This window comes from Corvus hawaiiensis, chromosome 1 (assembly GCF_020740725.1).
Source record: "Corvus hawaiiensis isolate bCorHaw1 chromosome 1, bCorHaw1.pri.cur, whole genome shotgun sequence".
Lineage (NCBI taxonomy): Eukaryota > Metazoa > Chordata > Aves > Passeriformes > Corvidae > Corvus > Corvus hawaiiensis.
In genome coordinates this window covers 21,497,763-21,522,077 of record NC_063213.1, presented here as the reverse complement: position 1 = coordinate 21,522,077, position 24,315 = coordinate 21,497,763, and the positions used below count along the sequence as shown (strand labels likewise).

The following is a 24,315-nucleotide window of genomic DNA, read 5'->3' as shown; positions in this document are numbered from 1 at the left end:
GACAAACTCCATAATTTCAGACATCCCTGCTTCCTCTTCCTGAGCATGCTGCTTATACTTTCTGTGATCCCTTGATTAATGTGTGAGCCAGCACAGGCAGGCTCTGCTGTGATTTGATTGTCTCCAGAGCAGGGCAGGAATCTCAGGCATGTTTGATAGGGTGCCTCCTATCACAGGCCTATGTTAGCTAAACACGGATACTTGAGTTGCCTCTTGGAGAAATGTGATGAAATGTGGTTTCTATTAAAAAAAAATGCAGCGTTTTTTCGGAGTCCAAAAAATGCCAACGACTCCTGTCTTAAATCTGCTTTCTGGTTTATTAGTCTATGAGATCTGTGGAGCACCTGTTACTTCATGCTAGAATGTGGGTTCTTCTTCCCAAGTTGAAGTCGTATGTTCTTAGTCAGCGTGCTTCATAGTGGATTCTTACTGGGTCTGCCAGTTGTCTGAATATGGAATGACATGTCTGCCAGGTAATGGCTTTTTTGGCTGCTAACCTGCTGTTTTCTTTATGTAGGTAGCATAACTCAGAGGAGAAGGGTCTTTTTTGGGTGGTAACACTTAATGATTTTTTCCAGAATTTGGGTTAGCACAATGACGGTTGAACAGGTTCCTACTGATTTCGGGCTTTGTTTTGGAACTTAGATATTTTACATTCATTTAAGATGAAGCTAGAATTGGTAGGCAGAGTCGTAATGTCCTTTAACAGACAACTTGGGGAAAAAATGTTTTCAGCTTTGCAAGTTTTTGTGCAGGTCTGAAATAGAAGCAGTGAACTTCAAGCTCCATTCAGTTTGCAAGGTGCTTTTCTCCAAGTTTAACTTGTTTATCAGTTAGAACAGTTAAGCAAGTATAGTTGCCACCTGTCAGGTCATTGTTGCTTGTGGGATGGAGAATGGAATGAACACCCACCATGGAATGTGGATGGGTGAGTTACATTTCCGGTTATATTTTTAGCAGGTAATGAAGCCAGCAGTTCTAGAGTCTGTAATTTTTGATAACCATTGATGAATTTTAGTTTCCAGACTTCTTGCTTGGCAACTTGACAAAAAATTTTCATCTTTGGGGCTTCACTCAGAGATCAGAGTTAAGGCAGAGGGCACCTTTGACAATAAAAACCCTATCTGGCGAGTAATGTTTCCTCTCCTTAGTTTGTATGTGGGAGTTGGTGACTAGTGGTTCTTTCATATTAGCAACACGTTTTGCACCAGCACAGTTGATACACTAAATGAAGTATTTTGCATTCAGTGATAAATGCAGTAGCATTCCTGTGCTTTGAGAGCTGTATTGTGAAAAGTACTCTTTCAAAACACTTGAGAAGTTGGAACTGCCACCTGCCACTTCTTTTGGTTATTAAACTGAATCTTCTGAAACCTTAAGGATTGAAGGGGTTATTCTGATCTCATGTAATGTGGACAATAATATTTTGCTTATATTTTATTGTAGTGCATACAGTAGCTTGTAGTCAAACTGGTTCTTCATCACAGTTTAAAAACTTACCCATTCTTACTCAGCAAGGTTCAAAGTACCACTTGGTAAAGTGAAATGTCCTCAGTTTTTAAATTTTTAACAGGTTACCATTGAACAGAGTGGACTAAATGTCCTGCAGAAGGCTTTTGCAATCTAAACTATTGTAGGATTGTAAATAAAACATTTGTAATTTCCTCTGTCAACCATACTAGCTTTGTAATGTTTTGTATAACATATTAATTCATTTGGCTTCTGTCACTGGTGGTAATCAAACAATATACATCTTCTCTATCCCTAAAACAGGGAGTTGAGAAGGTGTTACCTGTGTTTACTTGTTATCAGGGCAGGGAACCTGGAGGACAGTGTTCTGTTTCTGCTGCTGCCACCGCATTTTAAAATTATTATTTAGCTCCTTTTAAGTTTTCAGCTTACGGGCAGTAGGGAAATAGCCAACCACAGACTTGTAAAATCTTTTCTGAGTTAGAATCATTTCAGTAAGATGTTACTTGGTGGTAGAGCATTATGTTTGGGCCTAAGCCTTTTGACCTCTTCTTTGCACCAGCCTTGCTGCTGCTTTTGAATGGCTTTGACACAAAAATGGGGGTAGGCTGTTGTTTTATGAACTTTTAATGCAGTTTACAGTGCTTGTGTTTATAGTTTAACAGGATCTGCCAGACTAAATGGAGCATGTGAAGGGCCTTTGCCTGTTCCAAAAGCCTTACCTGGTGCAAGGAGAAAGGGGATGGACAGGCAGGCACGGGTTAGGTGGAGTGAGGGAGGCATGTGCAGTGTCAGGGCCTTTCCTTTGCCATGCAGCATGAGGAGCACACTGCAGTGGTTGGGAGAGCTGGAAAGAAGCAGTGCAGCTGTTGTTCTCCCAGCCTGTCTTTATGGAAAAAAAAAAAAAAAGTGAGCAGGGAAAAGAAAAAAGTCTTTATCTGCTACCAAGAAATTTCAGTGTTACCTGAAGTTGAGGGAAAACTTGTTTTAGTCTGGGGAGAAGAGAGGTGGTGAAGGTTGCTCCCCAGCCTGGCGTGAGCAGCAGAAGCTTCACAGGAGGCAGGGCTCAGCACTGTGTTTCTGGAGTGTGCTGCTCAGGGTGCCCGCTCCGGCTGCTGGTACCCCTGCCCAGCCATCTGGCAGGCCTGTCATCCAGCTGTGTGTACTCTGGTGGGAAGAAGAGACTTGAAACAGGGACTGTTGGAAGAGCTGTGTGGCGGCAGAAATATTATTTATGGCATAAGAACCATGCTCAGTTGGTGGTGTGGTGGGGAGATAAACCTGTGAGTAAAATGTGGATTTTGCTTGTGCCTCACGCAATTCATACGGAGGAAGGAGAGTTCCTAGCAACATCTAGCCACATGAGGGTGCTCTTGGGTTTCCAAAACTTGTCTGCTGAGCCACTCAACTGGAACCTCGGAGAGGAGGTTGAGCTCTCTTCCAGGGCTGTGGAAATAGTGAATAAATAGAGATATTGCAAAAATCTTTTCCTTCTCGGTGGGAGCCAGAATAATTAGGTGCTTTAATAACATCAACGATTAAACATCTAAATGTTCAAACAGAGCTGGTTTGTCTGCTCACCCTGCACATCAGGGAGCAGTGAAGCTGCTGCTTTAGTTTGGTAGAGTTTGGTTTGCAGTTGCCTACTTCTGGAGCTTGTTACATGTTGTTGTATACTTGGTTACGTCTAGATCTGAGTGGTGAGCATCATTCTTTAAATTTGGCTTGGAAGGGACTTCTGAAGTTATTTGGTCCAGTTCCCTGCTTGAAACAGGTCCAGTTAGATGAGGTTGCTCAGGGCCTTTTCTGGGTGAGTTGTGAGTATCTACCTCCTTCCAGGTAGTTGTAGAGCGTGATAAGACTAAGACCTCCTCTGAGCCACCTTTTCTCCAGGCTAAACACTCCCAGCTCCCTCAGCTGCTCCTCATCAGACTTACGTTCCAGGCACTTCCCAGCTCCATTGGTGGACACGCTCCAGCCCCTCAATGTCTTTGTTGTAGTGAGGGGCCCAGAACTGGACACAGGATTTGAGGTGTGGCCTCAGCAGTGCCAAGTACAGGGTCAAACACTGCCCTGCTCCTGCTGGGCACACTATTGCTGATACAGGCCAGGGCCATTGGCTTTCTTGGCTACCTGGGCACACACACTGGCTGATGTTCAGCCGCTGCCAACCAGCACCCCCGCGTCCTTTCCACCGGCCAGCTTTCCAGCCACTCTACCCCAGCCTTTAGCTCTGCATGGGGTCATTGTGACTAAAGGCACTTGGCTTTGCTGACCCTCATACAGCTGGCCTTAGCCTATTGATCCAGCCTGTCCAAATCCCTCAGCAGAGCTTTCCTACCCTCCAGCACATCAACACTCCCACCCAGCTTGATGTCATCTGTGGACTTGCTGAGAGTGCACTCCAGTAGGTAACTCCAGTAGGCCAGTGTCTTTCTTGTACTTGAAAGCCCTGAACACATTACTCCAGGTCATGTGTCTTGTGGGCATTGAGTAGAGAGGAGTAAACACGTCCATCCTTCTTCTTGCCGCACATTTGCTCAACTGTACAGCTGGAAAGTGATTGATTGCCTTTACTATGGGTGTACACTCTTGACTCATGCTCAAATTGCCTGCCAGGCTACCCTCTACTATTCTGTTCTCTAGTGAGTCAGCCCTGTGCACTGGTACTATGGTGTGTGGTTACTCCTTCCCAGCTGTGCAGTAACCCTGAACTTCATGGTATTCTTGTCAGCCCATATCTTCAGACTAACATCCCTTTGAGTAGCAGGGCTGTCCTCAGTTCATAGAATCATACAATTCTGGGTTGGAATACCATCCTGGGTTGGAAGGGATCCACAAGGATCATTGAAGTCCAGCTCCTGGCCCTGTAGAGGACAGCCCCAAGAATCACACTGTGACCCTGATGGTGTTATCCGAACACTTCTTGTACTCTGTCAGGCTTTGTGCTTGTGACCACTTTTCAGGGGACCCTGTTCAAGTGCCCAACGACCCTTTGGGTGAGGAACCTTTTCCTAATATCCAACTTAAACTTCCCCTGCTACAACTTCATGCCATTTCCTCAGGTCCTGACACTGGTCAGCAGAAAGAAGAGATCAGCACCTGCCCTTCTGCTTCCCATTGTGATGAAGTTGTTTATTGCTCACTCTCCCTAATTTGGTATTTATGAACTCACCATCATCCAGGTTGTTAATGAAAGGTATTAAAGAGCATTGGCCCTCGTATTAATCACTGTGCACTGCCTTTTAACTGGTCATAAATTGTATGTTTTTCCTTTGAGAGGAGAAATTCTGTGAGTGTGATGATCCGCCAATTTTCTGCCTTTTTTGTTGTTCATTTACCAATCAGTAATTCGTTAATAAAGATATTACAGGAGACTGTCAGCAGCCTTAAAGGCTGTGTTAAAGGCACTGTAAACAACACCCACTGCTCTCTTCTTACTCTTAATAGTATAAATTCATAGAATGTTAAGGGATTGGAATGGTCCTCAACGACCATCTAGTCCCAATTCCCCCTCCTTAGGTGGAATATGTCCTGCTAGACTGGGTTGCTCAAGGCCTTATCCAACTCGGCCTTGAACACTTGCCCGGGTTGGGGCATTCACAGTCTCCCTGGGCAACCTGTTCCAGTGTCTCACCCCTCTCACAGTAAAAAATTTCTTCCTAATACCTAACCTAAATCTCCCCTCTTTCAATTTGTACCCATTACTCCTTGTCCTATGCCTACAGCTGCTGAAGAGTCCCTCTCCAGTTCCTGGTAGGCTCCCTTCAGATACTGGAAGGTTGCCATCTCATGGGTCAGGTTGATCAGTTGCAGTTTGTGCTTGGGAAAGCCATGCAGGTTGTCCTCGTCACCTTCTTATCCTTTCTGTGTTTTGAAGTGACTTCCATGGGGACTTCTTGCATAACCATCCCAGGGATGAAGTTATCCTGACTGGCCTGTAGTTCCCTGGCCTCCTCCTTGCCAATATGTGTGATATTTTTAGCTTTCCTTCCCTCTGTCCCCAGTAATAAAAAATCTCTCCCAATACCGTGATCTTTCAGAGATGATGGACTAACCTTGCAAAGACATCAGCCTGCACCGTCATCACCCCCACATGCATCCTATCTGTGTCACATGCATCCTGTCTGTGTCACATGCATAAATTTAGGTACTCCCAAACTCCTGCTTTCCTGTTCCTAGGTACTGCTTCACTGCCTCAGCTTTGCTAGCAGGGCTGAGGAGCTGTAGGGGGCAGACTTCACCAGTGAAAGCACATTAAAGCATTATTAATTCAGGAAGGCAAGAGGTGAGTTTAGAGCCATGCTGACAATTAGTTATCTGGCTTTCATGGTGATGTCCTGCTTTGCTGCCTGCCAGCTCTCTTTCAATTTCTGTAAGCAAAAAGGTGAGAAGAGAAATGATGATTTTCTAGATGATGGCCAAGTTGCCAGTTCCGTGCAAAAGATACAAGTGAAGAAATATTTAAAGTGTGACTCAACTCCCCGCAGAGTTAAGAATAAACTTTCAGGCTGAGGGGGTTTTAATTGTTAGTACAGATACGTTGATAGCTTGCTTTTTTAGTTTCCTAAGTGGCTTGTAGCACTGGCTGGCTTGGTGTGTGCTTAAAGAAGCACTGTTGCCCAGTGCTGCCTGTTCAGACATAATGGATTGTCTAGACAGCTTGCTAGGGAGGAAACTTCTGGTTGCAGCACATTTTTACGATCTTTTTATAGGTTCTGGAACATCCAGATTTTGTAGATTTCATGAATCTTTAAAGAACCTTGTCCATGCATTTAGGTAAGTGGTATGGAATCAACAGTTCAACACATGAGCACGTCATCAGAGACAACATCTGCCAGTGTTCTCTCCTGTACAGGAGATGGGGCATATCTTGCACTCAACTTTCTGCTGCTGACTTTCTAACATGTACTCCATAGGAAAGGCAGATGTTGTCACTCTGGAAAGCTGTTCATTTGATATGTTAGGGCCTTGGGGACACTATTTACTCAGGAATTTTGCTTCTGTTGGAAGTGAGCCTGCTGAGATAACCATACCCACTGCTGTATGCAGTGGGAGGAATGGACAGTGAGGTGACCTGAAGTGCTGAGCTGGTGGCAACACTCACTTGGTCCCAATTAAAATGCTGCAAGGGGCAGGTGTGACATTGGATGTCTAAGCTGTCATAATTTGCTCTGTGAACTGTATGTGGAGGTCATGCTCAAGGTACAACGTGATCATTGTACACAGCCTGATTTATTTTTTCACTGCATTTCATGTCCTATATGTTTTATTAGCTTTATTTAATTATTTAAATATTACTGGGGATATGAAGTTACTAGTTTCTAGTAAGCTGGAAATAGGGAATATATTTAATAAATCAATGCTTCTGAAGCTCTTATAAATAACGTCGTTTTAACAAGACATTTCCTTATGCTGGAGATTGAAAGGCACTTACCACTGGAACATCAGTGCTTTGCCATTTTCATTGCTGTATCAAGGGAAAACAAAATAAGCCTTTTCCTATCTCGACACAAATGTCATGCTTTTAGCCTGTAATGCAGGACAGAGACCATCCTGGACTGAAAACAATTGGTGATAGCTTTATTTTATGAAAAGATTCCCATTTTCTCCCCACTCCACACTCCCACTTTACACGCAGTGATGCACCAAAGGTTCACTGGAAAAGGGTTTTCAAAGTCTAGGAGGACATTTCAAGTGAGAGAGACGAGAGATCTTAGCCAGTCTCCCTTGGCTGTTTGCTTTTGAGGGGCGACACAGGAAATTCTATTTTGCGTCCCATCTCTGAAGCAGGAAAATGAAGCAGTAGAACCCTGGTATTTTGTATCCCATGGGAGTGCTGAGCAAGGACGAATTAGGGCAGAGGGCTTAGGTGCTCCTGCTTTCTTGTTCTTTATCCCCTGTAGCCACCACAAGAAGGTGCATGCAATTGGCTCTGTTTAGCCCTCATTGCCCATTTAGTTTGTGTCTGTCTCTGCCCTTGAATGCTTTTAGCCCTGTAAAGACTGGAGCTGAGCACTCCAGTTACACAGGCTGCAAAGCAGTATCATGGCTCATGGATGGGGTACGAGAGACTGAGCTGCAGGCTCCTGCTTGCACAGGTAACTCCCAGTGTATTAGTGTGACCAGAGTGGCCCTGATGTTTTCCTGGTAAGCCAGGCTGCAGACAGGAGAGAGAGAGCCCTCAGTGGGAGCCTGAAGCCAGCATCCTAACCCTTAGGCTGTTTAGGTACTGCTGGTTCCCCATCTTTTAATATTAGTGTGATTTTTTCCTAACTTGGGATGGAAAAACATCTGAAATCTCGGTGTTTTCCATAAGAGAAAAAGGGCTCCTGTCTGGTTCTATCTGTGACTTACTGACTGGCCTGCAGAAGCTGAAGGCAAGCCAGTCTAGCCAAAGGGCCTGAATCTGAGGCTCAGTCTGGTGGGTTGGAGTCCACATCTCACGTCTGATGAGATGAATACTGCCTTCTGTGGTGCTGAGATCAGCCCTGCATCAGGGAAGACTGCCTGCCTCATGAAGTTTTACTTACTGATTTTCTTTTGAAACAGTAAGTTCACAGTTGGCTTTATCTATTTTTATTGTTTGACTAAATTTTTTATGAACCTGCATGCCCAAGGTGTGCTGAAGAACTAACACCAAACCAAACACCCTTCTGGTGTGGATGCCAAGTTGTCACTTCTGATGTTTGGCAGTTAACAGGTGCCCAAAGAGTGACTACAAATGCTGAAGAGAAGGAACTTGTTTACAAATTATTTGTCAGTTCTGTTCCCGCGTGTTGGGGAGGTGGGCGTTGCTATGGAAAATGGTGTAGACCTTGGCAGTAAGTGTGAAGGCTGTTTGATGGGAATGCTGAAGTGGAGCAGGTTTGGCCTAGGTATCAATTACATTCATCTGCACTGAGATGTGACGGTCAGCTTTCAAAGACAGGCAGTACATTATCTTCTCCCTTGCCTTCCAGGTTGATACTTTTTACTGTTGCATGCACCTGATATATTTCAGGTTGCATTAGGTATTGGGGCAAATTATTTAGACATTTAGTGGTGTGATAGCACCGTGTTGAGCAGTGCTGGCTTACAACCACATTCCAGATTGCAGCCAGGACTGCTGGAGAGTTGTACAGGACATGGTGTCAAGGAACAGACAGAATTAAGGTGGAAGGATTATTTTGTAAGTCATACCAGTTCCTGAATTCACTTCAGAGTCTTGTCCCACCAACAGTTATTCCCGTTTCAAGGCCCAAACCATCCCCTTTTCACTTCCAAACACTCTACTTCATTAAAGCTGTGATGAGGAAATCTTACATTGTAAAAGGTTTTTTTCTCTTTGTGCAAAGAAAGGTTAGTGTTGGAACTGCCTTTTCAAATCATGATTTAAATTACCAAGCAAGAAATATGGGAATAAAATAAATTATTTTGTGTCTTTACTAAAGAAAGTTTGGTTCATGTGGTGATATGTATAAATGGAATAACTATATTTTAGTGATGATCCATTTAAATTAAATTTTTTATCATCTTAAAAAATTAAATGGTCAAATATTGCATTACTTTTACTTGTAACTTATAGCAAGCTGTTTGGGTTGAAAATTGGTTTAAAAAAGAAGTGCAAAATGACTTTATTCATATTATAAAAAAGTAAATGAACTGCAGTATTTCTTCTGAAGGTTCATTTTGTGGAAATGTTTCTTTTTTAAAAACAAATGAAGGGGATAGATTTTCAGATAGATTTTTAATAAAATGAATTTACTCTTTTTTTTTCTCATTCTTTTATACTCTCAGTCACTAGTGAAAGACACAAGAACAAAGCAGATGTTAGTCAGCTCCAGTCAGTTTCTTGTTGTTAGACTAAATGAGATATTTTCACTAAGCAAAACTGAAAAAGTAGAAAAGTTGTTTTTGCAGAAGCAGACAAAGCCTTCTAAGCTCTGGTTCCAGTGCACCAGCTAGTAATTCTTCAGATGTAGAATTTGACTCGTTAAAGCTGTGCAGTAGTGATTTAAATGATGTTAATAGGTTGGCAGGTATAGGCCTTATTAGAAGGGTGCATAATCACATTTCAAAATCTAATTTTGTTTTATGCTTCAGAGCAAATGTTTTTAGCTTCAGAGTGTAATTTTGTCTTGTAACTGAGTGGTGTGCAGTCTCTGTCTGTAGGAGGAGGTGACATAGCACTGAGCGAGGCTGGGAAGGAAGGATGTAACTTAGCTCTTCATGAGAAGATGCTTCCTGTATCATCTCGAATCAGCAGCAGAAAACGTGTCGTTTTTTGGTGAATCGTGAATTTACGGTGTGGGACAGGGTGTACACAGTCTCCCTCCAAACACTTGGATTACTAGTCATCAGCATGTTTCCCTCCATGTGGAGGGAACTATACCACCATTATTCCTGAAGTTACAAAGGCCTCTTTTCAGATGCATTTATTATGTGCCCTACTTTCTCTTTGCTCTGCTCTGTGATCAGTATGCATTACATCTACTGCATCAGGATCCCATGTCCTCTCCCAGGGGTAGGGGAAAAAATCCAAATCCCAGAATTCAGTTCTGACAGATTTATTTTTACTTGCATGGTACATTTACAAAAAAGGGTCTTGTTCATCCTGACTGATTCCATGGAGCAATAGAAATCTGTGAAAGGAAGACAGATCCTGTGTATTTCAGGGAAACATTTTTTATTTTTAAAAGCTGGTTAAAGCTGTCTTTTTTACTATTACCCACTGCAACTCGGAAGTCTGAAGAGAATTTGGGAGATGGAACATTTTAAATATTCAGAACATCTGTGTTTCTTTGCTTAAGGTATGAGTGTCAGGATTTTTTTCACATCAAAATCAGGACCAGTACTGCTGTTTCTAAAATACATAGACTGCTTTGGTGTTACGCTTCAGTAGCCCTTGCAAGCTTGCTGCATTTTTTTTGTGTGCATGCGCACATAGTTAATCTTTAAAATTTGACATTTATCTCTATGATAATAAAAATAATACCATCCTCTCCTTTCTTGAAGTGGCTTTTTAGTAGGTTGCTTTGTACATGTCACAAACTCTGAAGTTGTTGCTAGGTAATTTTTTTCCCCTCCTTATCTCCAGTTTGTATAGCCTTTGGAAAAAAACAGTTGCTTTGTCTTGAAATTCTCTGCTTCCCATCAGCCCTGGGTTTTTTGTGCTTTTATACAAACCATGACAAACTTGCAGCGACTCCTTGTTTATATCAGTGTTTTCCACTTTGTCTGCCCTTTGTCTTTGCACCCCTTGGCATGTAAAAATCGGGGGCAGTTATTTTAAGAAAATAACTTCTAGATTTTTTTACTGTGTCTTCAGAGATGCTATTTACTCCCTAATGCCTTTCTTCACCCCCTGTTGGGAATAGGTTGTAGTAGAAAAAGTAACTGCACTTAGGGAATAGAGCAAGCTTAATATGGAAATGGCTTAGTCTTGTACACAAGTTCCCCATTTAGTTTTTGTGTACAGTAGATGTAAAAAACTGATCACTCTATAAAGAAATTCACTGTTTCTTCAGAGGAGAACTCAGAAATGTAATGAGGATTTTGTGGATAGGATTGTTGCTTGCAGCTCATTGTTTATGGTTCACCTGTCATCATTCTCCACATCCCCTGCACTCCTGAGTACACAATGCGAAAGGAACACAGCAGTGGAGGGCAAATCCCAGGATCTCTTGGTCAGGGATAAAAGGATGGTGCCCTGTGGTGGCAAAGTCATCTCTTTGGTGAACACTTCCAGTGCACTCTCTTCTGCTTGTTTTGGTTTGGAGGCTTTTTGTTGTCCTTTTTATGAGTAAAAATGTTTATAAAGGATCATAATAGCCAAAGTCTTTTGCCTCCAGCAATGGCTGGGTGCCAGGATGCTTAGCAGTAATGGTGAAGATATTCTTGATCCTCTTTCTCCCACCACTCATTCTTGTCCCCTCACTTGTATTGACAGAACAGTTTGTGGGATTATGTTTTGAACCAATCTTGCTTAAAATACGGGCTTGTTCTTTTTGTGTGTGTGTAAAATCTTAAAAAAAGAAAGAGAAAAGCCCACATTTTGTGGCTTCAGTGGGAAAGGCTTCAGGGAGCTAAAGAGTTGTCCTGTTATAGATTGAGGGGAATGAGAGGGGCTTAAACTTTTGTTGTGAAATGTGAACAGTTTGTGAGTACACACCTGTGTCACCATCAAACTCTTCATGACAGAACCACTTACTTAAATCAACTACCTTTTGTTCTATGTCTTGAAGGTTTATTAGTTTAGGAGCATTGAACTGCAAGCACATGGTGTTCAGAAAATGAAGTGCACCTTACATAAAAACCACTGGTCTTGTCAAAACAGGGATTTATCTGTGGTCAAACTAAGCAGCTGGGAAGTTGAAGGGGAAATTCTGTTTCATGGAAGCTCTGTCTCGCTTGGCTGCTCCAGTTACAAGTGCTGTAATCAGTAAGGCAGTCTGCAAGCTCTCAAGTGAAACTCTCTACTGGTCTCCTGTCCTATAAATTCCTTCTGCTAATGCAGTGGAAATTCCTGCTGCTTGGTGTCTGTATACAGTAGTTTAGATCTGTGCAGACTTGCTGTAAATAGGATGAGTTTTGGTTTAATGGTTGTGAGGGGACACTGCAGGCATGGAGGTTCTGGAAAACCTTCTGCTACCTGAAATCCTTCTGTTCTCTTTTCCCTAGAAAGTTGCATGGAGATTGGAATTATTGCCAACTTTATCTACCTTTTTTTTTTTTTTTTTAAATAACAGATGAATTTCCGTAGTCACCTTCACACTTTTAAGTTTCAATATACTTAAATGATGTTTATGGTAGCAAATGAGAAGTTAGAAACTGAGACTTTTTTTTGCTACTGCTGGCCGGAAATTTGTGAATTCATTGTTGGTGATAAAGGTTGTCACCAGTGAATGGTCACATCTTCACAAACATACATACATAAATTATTTTAATGAATTTGGTTAAAATTGGTCAGAATGTAGGAGATGCTTCCAGATCTGAGTGGGTAATAGCTTCATGACCTGGTGCTGTAGGACATGGAAAAACCCAGGTGGAAGGTCCTTAATTCAAATCAGAGACATGAAAAGTTTGAACTGATTTCCCAGATCCCATCTGTATGTTTGCCTCTCTTCATCCTCCCTCAGATTTCCCTAAGTCTTCCTTTTTATTCCAGCATAGAACAAAAATCCAGAAATACAATTTTTTTTTTGAAAACAGGATTCTTGTTCAACAGCCTACCCTGTTATTATTAACTATAATAGATATTTGAAAGGAAGCTCTATGAAATGGAGTAGACTGTGCCATCATTTTGAGATATTAGCATCTTTGTAATGCAGTTCAGATAATTAAAGAAAACATGTCTGACATTTTCGTGTGTGTAGCTGGGACTGGGCAGAGGGGAGAGGCAAAAAGAGGCGAAAGCCAAAAGCTTCCTACAATTTCCTACATGCTTGTGATTACTTTGAAGCATTTAGCTATTGATACTAAAATGGGTTATTCTGAGGTTAACTGAGGTAATCGCCAAGAGATGTTTAGCAGGCCACATCCCATTGTTCTAGCAAAGGAGGCAGCTGCACAAGGCATTCTTCTGTTTGGATGCTGAATTAGTAGGGCCAATTTGGGGGCTAGGACTTCTCTTGGCTGGTGGTGGGTTACCTAGGCAACAAGGATTAAACTTGTCCCCAAAAATCCTAAATGAGGAGATGAGTTTAGATTTTTATGAAGAGTGTCTAGCTTTGTGTTGTATACATACTTACACATGCATTTATGCACGTCTGACTTCAGTGTCCAAAAAAAAATTCACAAATACCTTCTTTTTGTGGTGTCTTCACAGCAGAGGAGGTAGGGTGTCAGGCCAGTCAAGCTCAGACAAGGCTGAAAAAGAGAGGGATCACTTATCAGCATTTTTCTCAAAGATGTGCAGTTCAAAAGGTGGTAAAGTATTACCTGGTAGTTAACTTCCACAGTTTCTGGGAGTAACTTGCTGCATTATACATGCAACCTGGCATTGTAATCTCTGGCATGGTGGAATCTGAGTCAGACTGCATCTGGTCTAATGCACAGCTTGGTTTTGTAATGTTTAGAAGAACTTTTATTCATCTCTTTAATTACAGTCTTTAAATGAGAAAGGGCATATTGTTTCTAATACTATAGTAGTCTTGATATCTTCTGAGATATAAGCTGCAAAGAATAAGTTTCAGTACTATTCAAAATAAATTAAACTGTTTTCACAGAGAGTTTATAACTCCCAATTACAAGAATTTTAGAGTCAAGGCTGCATGCTCTGCAGTGCTTAACTTACTCCATTTTAGTCTTTTTTGGAGGCCTTTGTCTACTGCCTGGTAGGGCTGTGGGTGATATCTTCGATAAACTATGCTGATGATAGTGTAAAATATTGTTAAAATTATTGTAAAAATAGAAAATTGGTACTACATGTTCTTCTTGCTGTGACATTCTCATCATCCCTGCTTATCTTGCTGTCAGAAAAAGAAGTCTCTGGCTATAGTTAGCATAGGAAGGCGTATCTGGCCAAAAGAAGAGTGAGCTTATCTCTTATCTGCCGCCTCCATCATTGGCACAGTTGGGAGCAAAGGCCTGACTTCACAGCTCTTCTTGCGGGTGAAGGGTTGGGGCAATTCTTTAGTTTGACTTGCTCTGGGGTTTTTGATGCTCCTGGTGTAGGAGGTGAGCAGAATCAGGAGTATTTGTAGTGAAAGCGAAGGCTGCCCAGAGTCATCAAAACTCTGCTATGGCATCCTCTGGGCTTCCCATTTCACTGTCACTGTTGCAGCTTTAGAGAAGGATTTCCTCCTGAGGTCCATGCTCAGTCTGAGTCCTGTGTCTTCTAAAGCTGTTCATGATACTTTCACTCCACCTTTCAAATACAGAGCTTATTTCCATAGCTCTAAATCCTTTGGGCCACAGCTCTCTTATTCCAGTGGCTTTCCAGGCCCCATGATCTACCTAATAGGCTGTTTTCCTTCATTGGTCCTAAGTCAGGTAACTGCTGCTTTTGCCTGCTGCAATCTCATGGACACAGTGACTAAGAACAACAGTCAGTACATTGGAATAGAAAGGAGAGAGACTTCTATACTGAACAGGCAAGAGCAGCAGTAACACAGTAGGGTAGTTTCAGTAGTGATGCTATTGGTGAAGCCAGTCTTCACAGGGGCAATACAGTGCTCTAAGTACCTTGATTTAGATATATCTAGCCTTAAGTTAAGTGCCTTGCCCTAGTAGCAATATTGGCATGTGTGTGGCGCTGGTTGTCTTTTTTTTCTTCTCCTAATCTTACTGGCCTACTAGTACACCAGGAGCGGAGACCTGGTGTTTTCTCTCAGCTGGACTTGGGAAGCAGACAGTTTGGTTAGCATATGTTGCACAAGGTCCGTTGGTAGGGGGCTTGCATGTGTACCTGCTGCAAGATTGCCGCAAAAGCATCTTCCATCTGGAGAACTCCAAGAAATGTCCTTGCTTTGGAAGAGACTAGTCCAGAGTGCTCTTCTTCATGCTTTTTGTGGGAGGGACTGGGGTAGGAGTTTGCTTCTGCCTGCCCCCAGGTTGGTTACACTCATTCTGCTGTGATGTGTGGAGATGGCTGGGCTGAACTGTACTACTCCATGTGGATTTCCCAGCTCAGCTGGCATTCATCAGTAGTTTCTGAGCCCAACAGCTGGAACCTTGTTCACAGATACTATACTTGCTAAAACTTCCTCTGTATTAGAACAAAAAAAAAAAATCTCTGTTCTCCCCTGCTTGCTTTTATAATTTTGCTTTCTTTTTAATGCTTATAACATCAGCGGTACTGTGAGGAAGAGGCATGTATGTGTATGCAGGCATATTTAGGTATAAACACGCAAATTAAATGTTGACAGGACTGGTATCAGTGCAGTACAACTGATGTAAACAATTCTGCATCCTTTTGTAAGACAGTGGAAATTCTTAAAGATGAGGTAAAGGTCAACCTAATTTTGTGGGTTTATATAACTGCATTTTTCTCTAATTTTTTTTTCTTCACTGTGGGACTCCCATAAACTGAAGCTGTGTACAAAGCAAATTACACTGCAGATAGCACAGCAAAGGCTGTCAGCTGCACGGAAGGTGCCCAGGGTACAAATATTTTGATTTAGCTTTTCATTCCTGTTGTCCTGTGTGTTGTTAGCAGCAGGTGTAAAACTTTCAGAATAAATTGTAACTTTTAAATTGCTGCTCTTTAAGGGTCACAGAATGGTCAAGATAGGTGTTACTGCTAATTACCTCTGGTGAGGACCACTGTGCTAAGTGGTATTCAAAGGTTTCCCTTAAACCAAAGGCTGTAAAATCAGGGAAGTAGCACATTAATGGGAAAGGCAGGATGTTAAGAAATAGAGTGTGGATTGTTTGACTTTTTCATATGTACTAGTGCATTTGTGTCAGATTTTTCTGAAGTAGTTGTAACTCGTAATTGTTTTCTTAACCGTGCAATTGGTAATTCCCTTTGGTGAGGAGGTAGAGTGGACCCTGCAGAACCCAAAGGGGAAGAATAGAGCAGTTGCTGATGCTTGTAGGTGTGTGCTGAGGGACAGCGTGGAATATGAGTGAGAAGCCCTGGATAGGCAGGATAGTGCTGAAAAAATGTTGGCCTACTTATATGTAGGTTTTTGAGAAGGAGGAAGAAGACTGGGTAATAATCCTGGTGGGAGGGGAAAAAACATGAACTTGAGAGACCAGCACAGAAGATTTTAGAAGGTTGTGACGCTACGTAAAATGAGGCAAAGAAAACCAAGGCAAGTACTTGCCTTCAAACTAGAGAAGATGAATGAGGGGAGATAGGGATAATGTTGATGTAGAGGAGGTTTCATCAGACTTGAACTTCTAATCTCAGGTGTTCTGTCTCCCATCAAGTACTGAAAGCTTCATTGAGCTTTTAAAAACAAAAGTTCTTTGTGTGTATCTTCAAAGAAAATCTGCTGGTTACTTTTTGTTGACTAAAGGACTCATGCCGGGCTTTTAAGGAGAGTCAAATACTAAGAGGACTGGCTTCAATGAACTGACATTAGATGTGGCCAAGAGAAGGCACTGTATGAGCCAAGGGATATAAAAAATGGATTTCATTGGAGGAGAGTAATTTGTTTGCTATAGGCTGGGGTGATATTTTCAGAAGAGGTTCAAGACCCTCCAGAATGTTATGCTCCTATCTTAGATGGGCTAGAGAGGAAAAAGTGACAATGTTTGGGTACAAGTCAGTGTGAAGACCAGATAGAAGGGAATGTCTGAGAGATGCTGAAGTACTGCAGTGACAGGGTTGAGCAGATATGTAAAAGTAACTCAGAGTTTGTGGAATTCCTAGGTCATGGGCCTGAAGGAATGGAGATGAAGAGCATTGTCTCTTTATAGACAATGTCCTTTCAAAAAGGCAGCGGTTTGGATCAGAGCCAGAAGTTTTTGGTGCTAAGCTTTTGTTTCTTCTGTTTTGTACCATGAGTGAAAGTCCCTTCTTAGTCCCTGTGAGTGTAAAAGAAATGCTGGTTTCAGACAGCATTTGCAGGTTTCTATCACTTCTTGAAAAAAGGGGAAGAAAATCTAAATGTATCAGTTCACACTGTCTGTCTGTAATGCTGCTTCCTTCCTTCTTTCTGGAAGGAAAGAGGAAAGTGCCTAGCTGGATATGTAGATGACTGAGAGTGAGAGAAAAAGTTTTGGATCACCCAGTAACAGTCATGCAGAGCCTTGCTGCCCTTGTCACCCCAGTTACTTCCTGGGTGCCCTGTGGGGTACACGGGAATTTCAGAACAGAGCATCAGAGAAACCCAGGTTCTGACTGGGAGCTGCTCAGAATGAGCAAGGTGAGGAGTGCTAGCTGGCGTGCTTCTCTGCAATTCTGCTGCTGTTTTTAGATGAGACAGCTGAAATCAGGATTGCCAGGGAGACAGATAATGCCTGAGGCAAATATCTGAGGATTTGCTGCAGCTGAGGAACTGTAAGTGTAAAAAGTCTCCTTTTCAGAATCCACTGCCTGGGCCCAACCTCCTGTGGCAGGTACCTCACAAGTCCTCTTCAGAGAATGTGGCAAAATTTATTTTTAAGATACCACTGCTTAGTGCAGGACCTGTGCTTAGCTTAGAGCACTCTTTGGAAGTGTGAGAGGTCTGAGTTAAGCTTCTCATGTCAGCCTGGGGATACAAGTCTGCATCTTCCAACTGTCCAAAGAGTTGCCGTTGTTGCCAGGCTGGGATGAGGAGCAGCATCATATTTGCCTGCAGCTCAGAGCTGAACCCCTTTTACAGAAGAGACCATGAGTTCTGGAGATGAGCAGAAGAGCAAATGAGGGAGAGAGTGTTGTACTGTAGCCCAGTGGCTAAGACCCACAGGGAGCACAGAGAGTGCAGGTTGCAGCTCCTGCATCTTCAAAGTGTGTACATTTTACAGTAAACAGACCATGGATAGTAACCTGAAATAATTCCCAGCCATGACTGCATTTTGTAACTGTTCCAGGTTGGATATATTACTGTTTTCAGGCTCTTTCACAGCATCTAAGCTCTCAGGTTTTGGCTTGCAATGTTGTTAAGGAAGGCATTGGACATCTGACTGCTTGGGCTGGAGTCCTTTGATCGTGTGGCAGGAACAGGTCAGGTGGGCAGGCATTGTGGTCCATAGTCAGATGATGGAAATTGGATGTCCTTTGAACAGCACCACAGTCTCACAAAATATAAGAATTAGCTGTGTACCAAGGGGTAGGAGGATTAACTACCCAGTCATCTGTTTAGAAGGGGACTCAGAGGTAGAGACTGTCCAGCATGCTCTTAGAAGGAGTTAGTGAGCAGTGTTTTTCATACAGCAAGTCAAGAGTTTAATTACAGGAGGCAGTTTTGGTGAGTGACTATGATGTAATGGCATTCATAAGGAGTGGGAGAGAGAGTAAAACCAGTAGCCTTCATAAGAAGAAAAGAGTTTATTTCCTTATCAAAGCTATACAGAGGGCTCAAATGCAAACTCTCCCACCTTGCAAAGACAGGCAGTGGAAATTGCAAGCTTTTCCTTGACCTCAAAACTAGGAAGGAACCAACCAAAAAGGAGGAGCTGGGTCAAATGTCTAAGGACAAGTGTAAGTGAATGTAGTGCAAGGGATGTAGGTACAGAATTAGAAAGGTCAAGGCACAAAATAAGATACAACTAGTAAGTGAAATTGAGAGCTACAGTAAATAATTTTTAGGATGTTAAAGTCTTCGCTTCACTTTCCCAAAAGGAACTAGCATGGTAGCTGGCTTGGTATAAAATGCTTCTTGACTAAAAATAATGTAACTGTTTGGACCTCTGTGCCATCCTCAAGTGAAAGCTGATACTGTGGACTCTTCTTTGTGTTACTTGGCATCTATCCCACACCAGAATCTTGGATTTACTACTTTCATTTTGGCCCAACTGATAATAATCATTGTTATTTACAATGCAGTCTCTGCCTGCTTTACATTTTTCATATCTGACATGCAAAGTGCTTCCCACAGGAGGCCTTTTAATTTCATCCTTCTTCACCCTCAAGCTGTATAGAGTTTTCTCCAGTTAGTGCACAAAAAAACCTACAGAGCTGCTCCTTCCCCCAGCATGAATAGGCTTTTCCAACATAAATCTCTCATCTATCAATGGATTAACATGCTTAAAATGCAACTCACTGAGTGGTTTAAAGAGCTCAGCCATGGGTAATAAAGTACAGTACCTTTCATCACAGTAATACCAATTCTGATCCACACAGGATGTTAGTGACTGGGAGTTACTGCTTGAACTGAATCAGCTGAATGTGGTTACAAACCCATGTCAGGAATTTCTCTCTGGGCAGAATGGAGTGAGCTGTGCAGGCAGTGCCTTCCTGTTTCAGGGAGTAGAAAGATATGCACCCACATTTAACTTAGACAGTTTTTAAGACGTCTGCTAGAAGTAAATGGTGGTACAGTGGGGTTTCTTGTTTTGTCCTTTTAAAGAAAAGAGATGATGGTGGGGCAAAAATCCCAATATCATACTTATTTTCATACTTTTCTTCAAACATGGATAATGTTTGCAATGATATTTATAACTTTGTTCAGTTCTCAGATGACATGGTCTGGCGCACTGATTGGTGTCTCTTACTATCTTCTTGGGGTAGGACTGGTTTGCATACACATGAATTTTGGGGTTTTAAGCATTTAAAAGATGGGGTTTTTGCACATACCTGTCACTGTACTCAGCAGAATCAACATTTTTTAAAAAAAATACCACTTCCATTACAGAACTAATGTGTTTGGACCCCCTTGAGAAGGGAGCCACTCGGAAAAATGAGTCACAGTTTATTTCCAGACCTTGAAGTAATGGGTATGTGATTTTTTTCCCTTCTGAATTTTTTAAACCATTTGTCAAAGAAAATAAACTTTAGCCTTGGTTAAGAAGAAGCAGTCATGTGGCAAAACATTTTAGCAGTTCAAATAAGGGCTAGAGAAGCTACAACCCTTATGGAAAGTCAGGTATGTAATTCTCTGCCTTTTTTTTTTTTGGTAATGCAGTGTGGTGATGTGTAGTGTCCTGAAATAGACTTCTGCATCTGGAGAATCCATCTGTTAAGTAAAGCAATTAATAATTATATATTGGGTTGTTTTTTACAACAACTCAGATGTGTTTCTGCAAAACTACTACCAAATATGATTGCTCTTACCTCTTTTGTTTTCTCTCTTCTTCTTCCCTTCTTTCTTGAATACATTACCAAGCAAAATTTGTAGCAGAAACTAAAACTTATAAACTTGTACAGTGAAATGGAGATTGTCTAGCATCATCATAGTTTTGAGCAAAAGAGACTCTCTGTGCTAGTAATTAGTTCTCCTGCTTCGGCTGAAGTCCTGTTTCACACAGTGTTTTTCTCATCCATGCTCAAGTGTTTGCATGGATCCATGGATTTTGTAGCTTGCCTCACAGTAGCTGTAGAAATGTTGACATTTTTGGTTTCATGAATGTCCTAAACTTCTGCTCCTTCGATGTAGTTTTAGTTCTTTGATTTCTATTATGAAAATGAACTGGGGAAATTAGGACTTGGTGTCCAGGGAAGGGTATTTTAAAAAGAATCCTTGAGCATGTGGAGAACGCAGGAGGAAAAACACGGTGTATGCAGGGCATATCTGACAGCTGGTAGGAAGGTTTAATGAGTGAAGGGCCATGGTCCCTTCACCTCCAAAAAAGAAAGGCTTCACAAAGCTCCAGAAATGCATGAGGCTCATGTGCTTTGGGCTGTGCCAGCACTGGGTCTAGCTTTTATTTAGTCTTGTGTCCCTGAATTTTGAGGCTGAGGAGCCACTACCATAAAATACTGAAAGTCAGCATTTACATTGACAGTGGTTTTGCCAATTCAATTCCAGGTGATGGCTGACAATGCTGCAGGTTGAGTATGGCTCCTGGCCAGTTGTGCCTTCCTCTTTGGGTGGCAAAATAAAATGATTCAGCTGGGTGCAGTTGATGCCTTTTCCTGGTCTTAAAATGAAGAGTCAATCTTGGTTAAAAGGGAAGAGGGGATTTTACCTTGGTATGTATTTTAAGGATCCTTAGGTGCACTACGTCCAGGTCAAGGAAGTCAGTCGTCACAGTCAGGAGGTGTCCTGAGGTGTGGGTTTGCCAAGTACTATAAAGAGAATAGTTACTAAGGGGTGTCTGAGGGCCAGACTGATACTGATACGAAGGTATAAAGAGATGCAGAAAATGAGACTATTACTTGGCATGCATATGTATCCTTAGGCAGCTAAGTGCTGTTTTCCCATCTCACTGAATTTGCTGCTAGTGTTAGTGGAGGTTGATGTCTTCCTTGCTTGAGTCAGCAGTGGGACTATTTCTTTAGCTTTCTCTACCACTTCTGAAGTGGCAGCAACAGAAATCTTCTAGTGATGTGCTAGTGATGTGCTAGTGATGAAATCTTCTAGTGATGTACCTGTCTTGTAGCACGGCTTTGGGCTGGTTGAATTAACCCTGTTAGGACAGTAGTTCATCACCTTGGTAGTTAAGGGAGTCCAGTTGGTCTGAAGTAGGTATTTTTAACTTAAAGTGCTTCTAAGAAAGGAAGGCAGGAACAGCACCTGCTAATGTGTAGGAACCCAGAGTGCCGAGAATATTTCTCTGCCTGTTTTTAAGGGTTCTTACCCCCCTGAACAACACTGTTTTAGCCTCCAACCTTGGAAAAAATTACCAACGATCAGACAGGAATTAGAAAATACAGTGGTGTGAATTAGGTGATAGACTACTATGTAAGATTGTCACAGGGTGAAAAATTCAGAGGTTTTGGGCTTCTCTTTGTAGTAAATAGGTAACAGTAAAAAATATCAAAATGGAGGATTGTTGGTGTTCTCTAAACCTTCTCCTTCTTCTACTACTCCATGTTCTGCAGTAAAAGTAGTTTGGAATGATTGAATAAGAGAATTCCGCAGTTCCTGCCCGTGTTACTGAATAATTGGTAGGAAAGTGAAAATAATGTACGTTTTTAGTAACTATTGGTTAAAATATCTTTAAAAGGCCGTGTAAATCTTGATAGAGAGACTCCACTCCTGCTTTTCTGTTCTCTGTGCTGTACCTGGGTCACGCTAGTGGCTCTGTTCCTCTGATAAGACTTAATAAACAACAATCCGGCAGCACTGAAACTCAAGGAAAAGTCTTGGTTTATCTTTGAAACTCCTTGCAAGGACTTTTAGAAAATTCTCTCCCATCAGGAGGGACTTGATTTGCGGCATGGTTCAGTGTCACTAATGAACAGTTATTGTAGCATTTTTGTTGAAAATGAAGTTTTTATTTTGCTATACAATCAATGGCTATGGGGTTGTGTATTTGATTATTCATCAAAAAGACAGCTACATATCTTCCAGTGATATGCTGTGAATGTGCCAAGCAAATGCCCTGGTTGCTTCGTTCCTTCTTCTCTCCTTCCCTCAAGAGGGGTATTGTGTTTTGTGGCTCAGCATTTTGTTGTGACAGATGCAGAAATGCGTGCTCATCCTGCACTCCTTGGTGCTGGCAAAGGCAAGAGCAAAGTGTGTTTTGTCCTTGGAGTGAAAGGTGATGTCTGTGGGAGGCTTTTTTCCAGGGAAAATCTTGCCACAGTCTTGTACCTGTCTTGTAGCAGCTGCACTGCACTAGGGAACAGAGCTGTGGACTTCAGGTGACCTTCTAAGCAGCTTGGATTGAGGCACTTGGAAGACAGAGATAATGACCTAAGAGAAAAAATGCTTGCACTGCTGTGCTTGTGGCCTGTTATTAGTATTGGGAAGGCTTTTGTGAAACATTTCTTATTCCAGCTCCACTAGAGCAGTATCCAGAGTCCTTCATGTTTGATACAGGAAGGTATTTTTGAAATGCTTTCTTTTAAAAAGTTATCTTTGTAAATACTTGGTTGGCTTGCAAGCCTTTGTTTTATTGTTTCCTTTTTGAACACAGCCCAAAAAATGTTTTTGAAATCAGGACTGTTATTCTTTATTTTTCTTTTTGTTTTTGTGGGGATTTTTTGCGGAGCGTGGTGCTCGTTGTGAGAGTGTTTGGTTGTTTTGTTTTTATTTTTTTTCAATCCTATCCCTCATTTTCTGCTATTCCCTACCACCAAAGACCGTGGCCACTTCATGCTTCCCAATTCTCACTTCCACCCCGATTAACTTTGGGTTGGTTGGGAAAACATATTTGATTCTTGCATTCCTGTTCTGTTGCAGATTTTGACTTGAACTATTTTTGGCATTGGAGCAAGTTTACAGACTACGTGCAGTGTGTCCTCACCTTCACTGGTGTGACTGGTTACATCACTTACCTGTGGCTGGACTCCTCCCTCTTTGTGGAAACACTGGGCTTCCTTGCGGTGTTCACTGAGGCCATGCTGGGTGTTCCCCAGCTGTACCGCAACTACCAGAACAGATCGACAGAAGGAATGAGGTACGGTGCTTGTCCTACATCAAACACGTGCATGTGCCTCCGTGTGGGTTGTCTGTGCAGTGTGGGAATGCTATGCCAGGAAGGACAATGTCATCTCTACAATTGTTACTTGAAAATACAGCAGTGGTCAGAATAGACTCTGTCAGTAGGAGCTGGTGCAGCACTGCTGAAGGCAGTGGGAGTTCCATGACGCCTCTGAAGTCTGACCCACTATCCAAGTCCAGCTGGACAGGTCCAAGGTGAAACATGTTTTAGTGAAATAAACATGTGAAACCACTGCTGTTGCCATTAGCAACATGTTGCTGTACAACTCAAGCTGTGCTGCACTGGTAATTAGAAATGGTCTAAAGAGATCTTGCATATCAAAAGTAATAAAGAGAATAAAAGTATTTTGAGCCTGCAGCCTATAACTATCAGTGTAACTCATATAATTAGCTTTTTCTCACGTCTTCTCATCACTTCTTCATAATCCATTATTACATTCGTAGCAAATGACATCACTGTTTATTTTTGTGTCAAAGCTTGAAACTGACATTTAAGAAAGCTCATATGTGACTTTTACAGTCGTGACTAGGAAACCCTCTGTAAAAAAATGTGGGACAGAACACTTTAATCTTGTGCCCACTCTTGAGTCACTAAATCAGATTATCTTTTCACAATGTTTATTGGATAACTCCAGTGGTACCACTAAGATTACAAAGGCAATTTGTGAAGGGTTTTGAGAGAGGAAACCTTTACTGTGTTGTATGAGTGCATTGGTCTGTAGAAACAATACAGCAGCAAATTCAGTTCACAGAGTACTGTGATCATTTGTGACTCTGTCTTCTCTTTCATTGCTTTGTTATGACTTCTTGGCATTGCTTTTAAATTTGCTGGGATAATTTTTACTTTGGTCAAAACAAATAACCATGCCACCCCCAAACCAATGCAATTCTGTCCTCTGTTCACATTGTTCCCTTTACTTGTTTGGCTTGCGCATGC

General features: G+C 41.9%; 1 protein-coding gene across 2 annotated transcripts in view; it reads left to right on the top strand.

Moving 5' to 3' along the window:
- Positions 1–24,315, top strand: part of SLC66A2 (solute carrier family 66 member 2) — a 65,947-nt gene that overhangs the window by 20,160 nt on the left and 21,472 nt on the right. For both annotated transcript variants that reach the window (XM_048295797.1, XM_048295787.1), the window contains one exon: positions 23,118–23,334. In XM_048295797.1, coding sequence (XP_048151754.1) covers positions 23,118–23,334 — 217 coding nt within the window. The remainder of the gene's footprint in view (positions 1–23,117; positions 23,335–24,315) is intronic.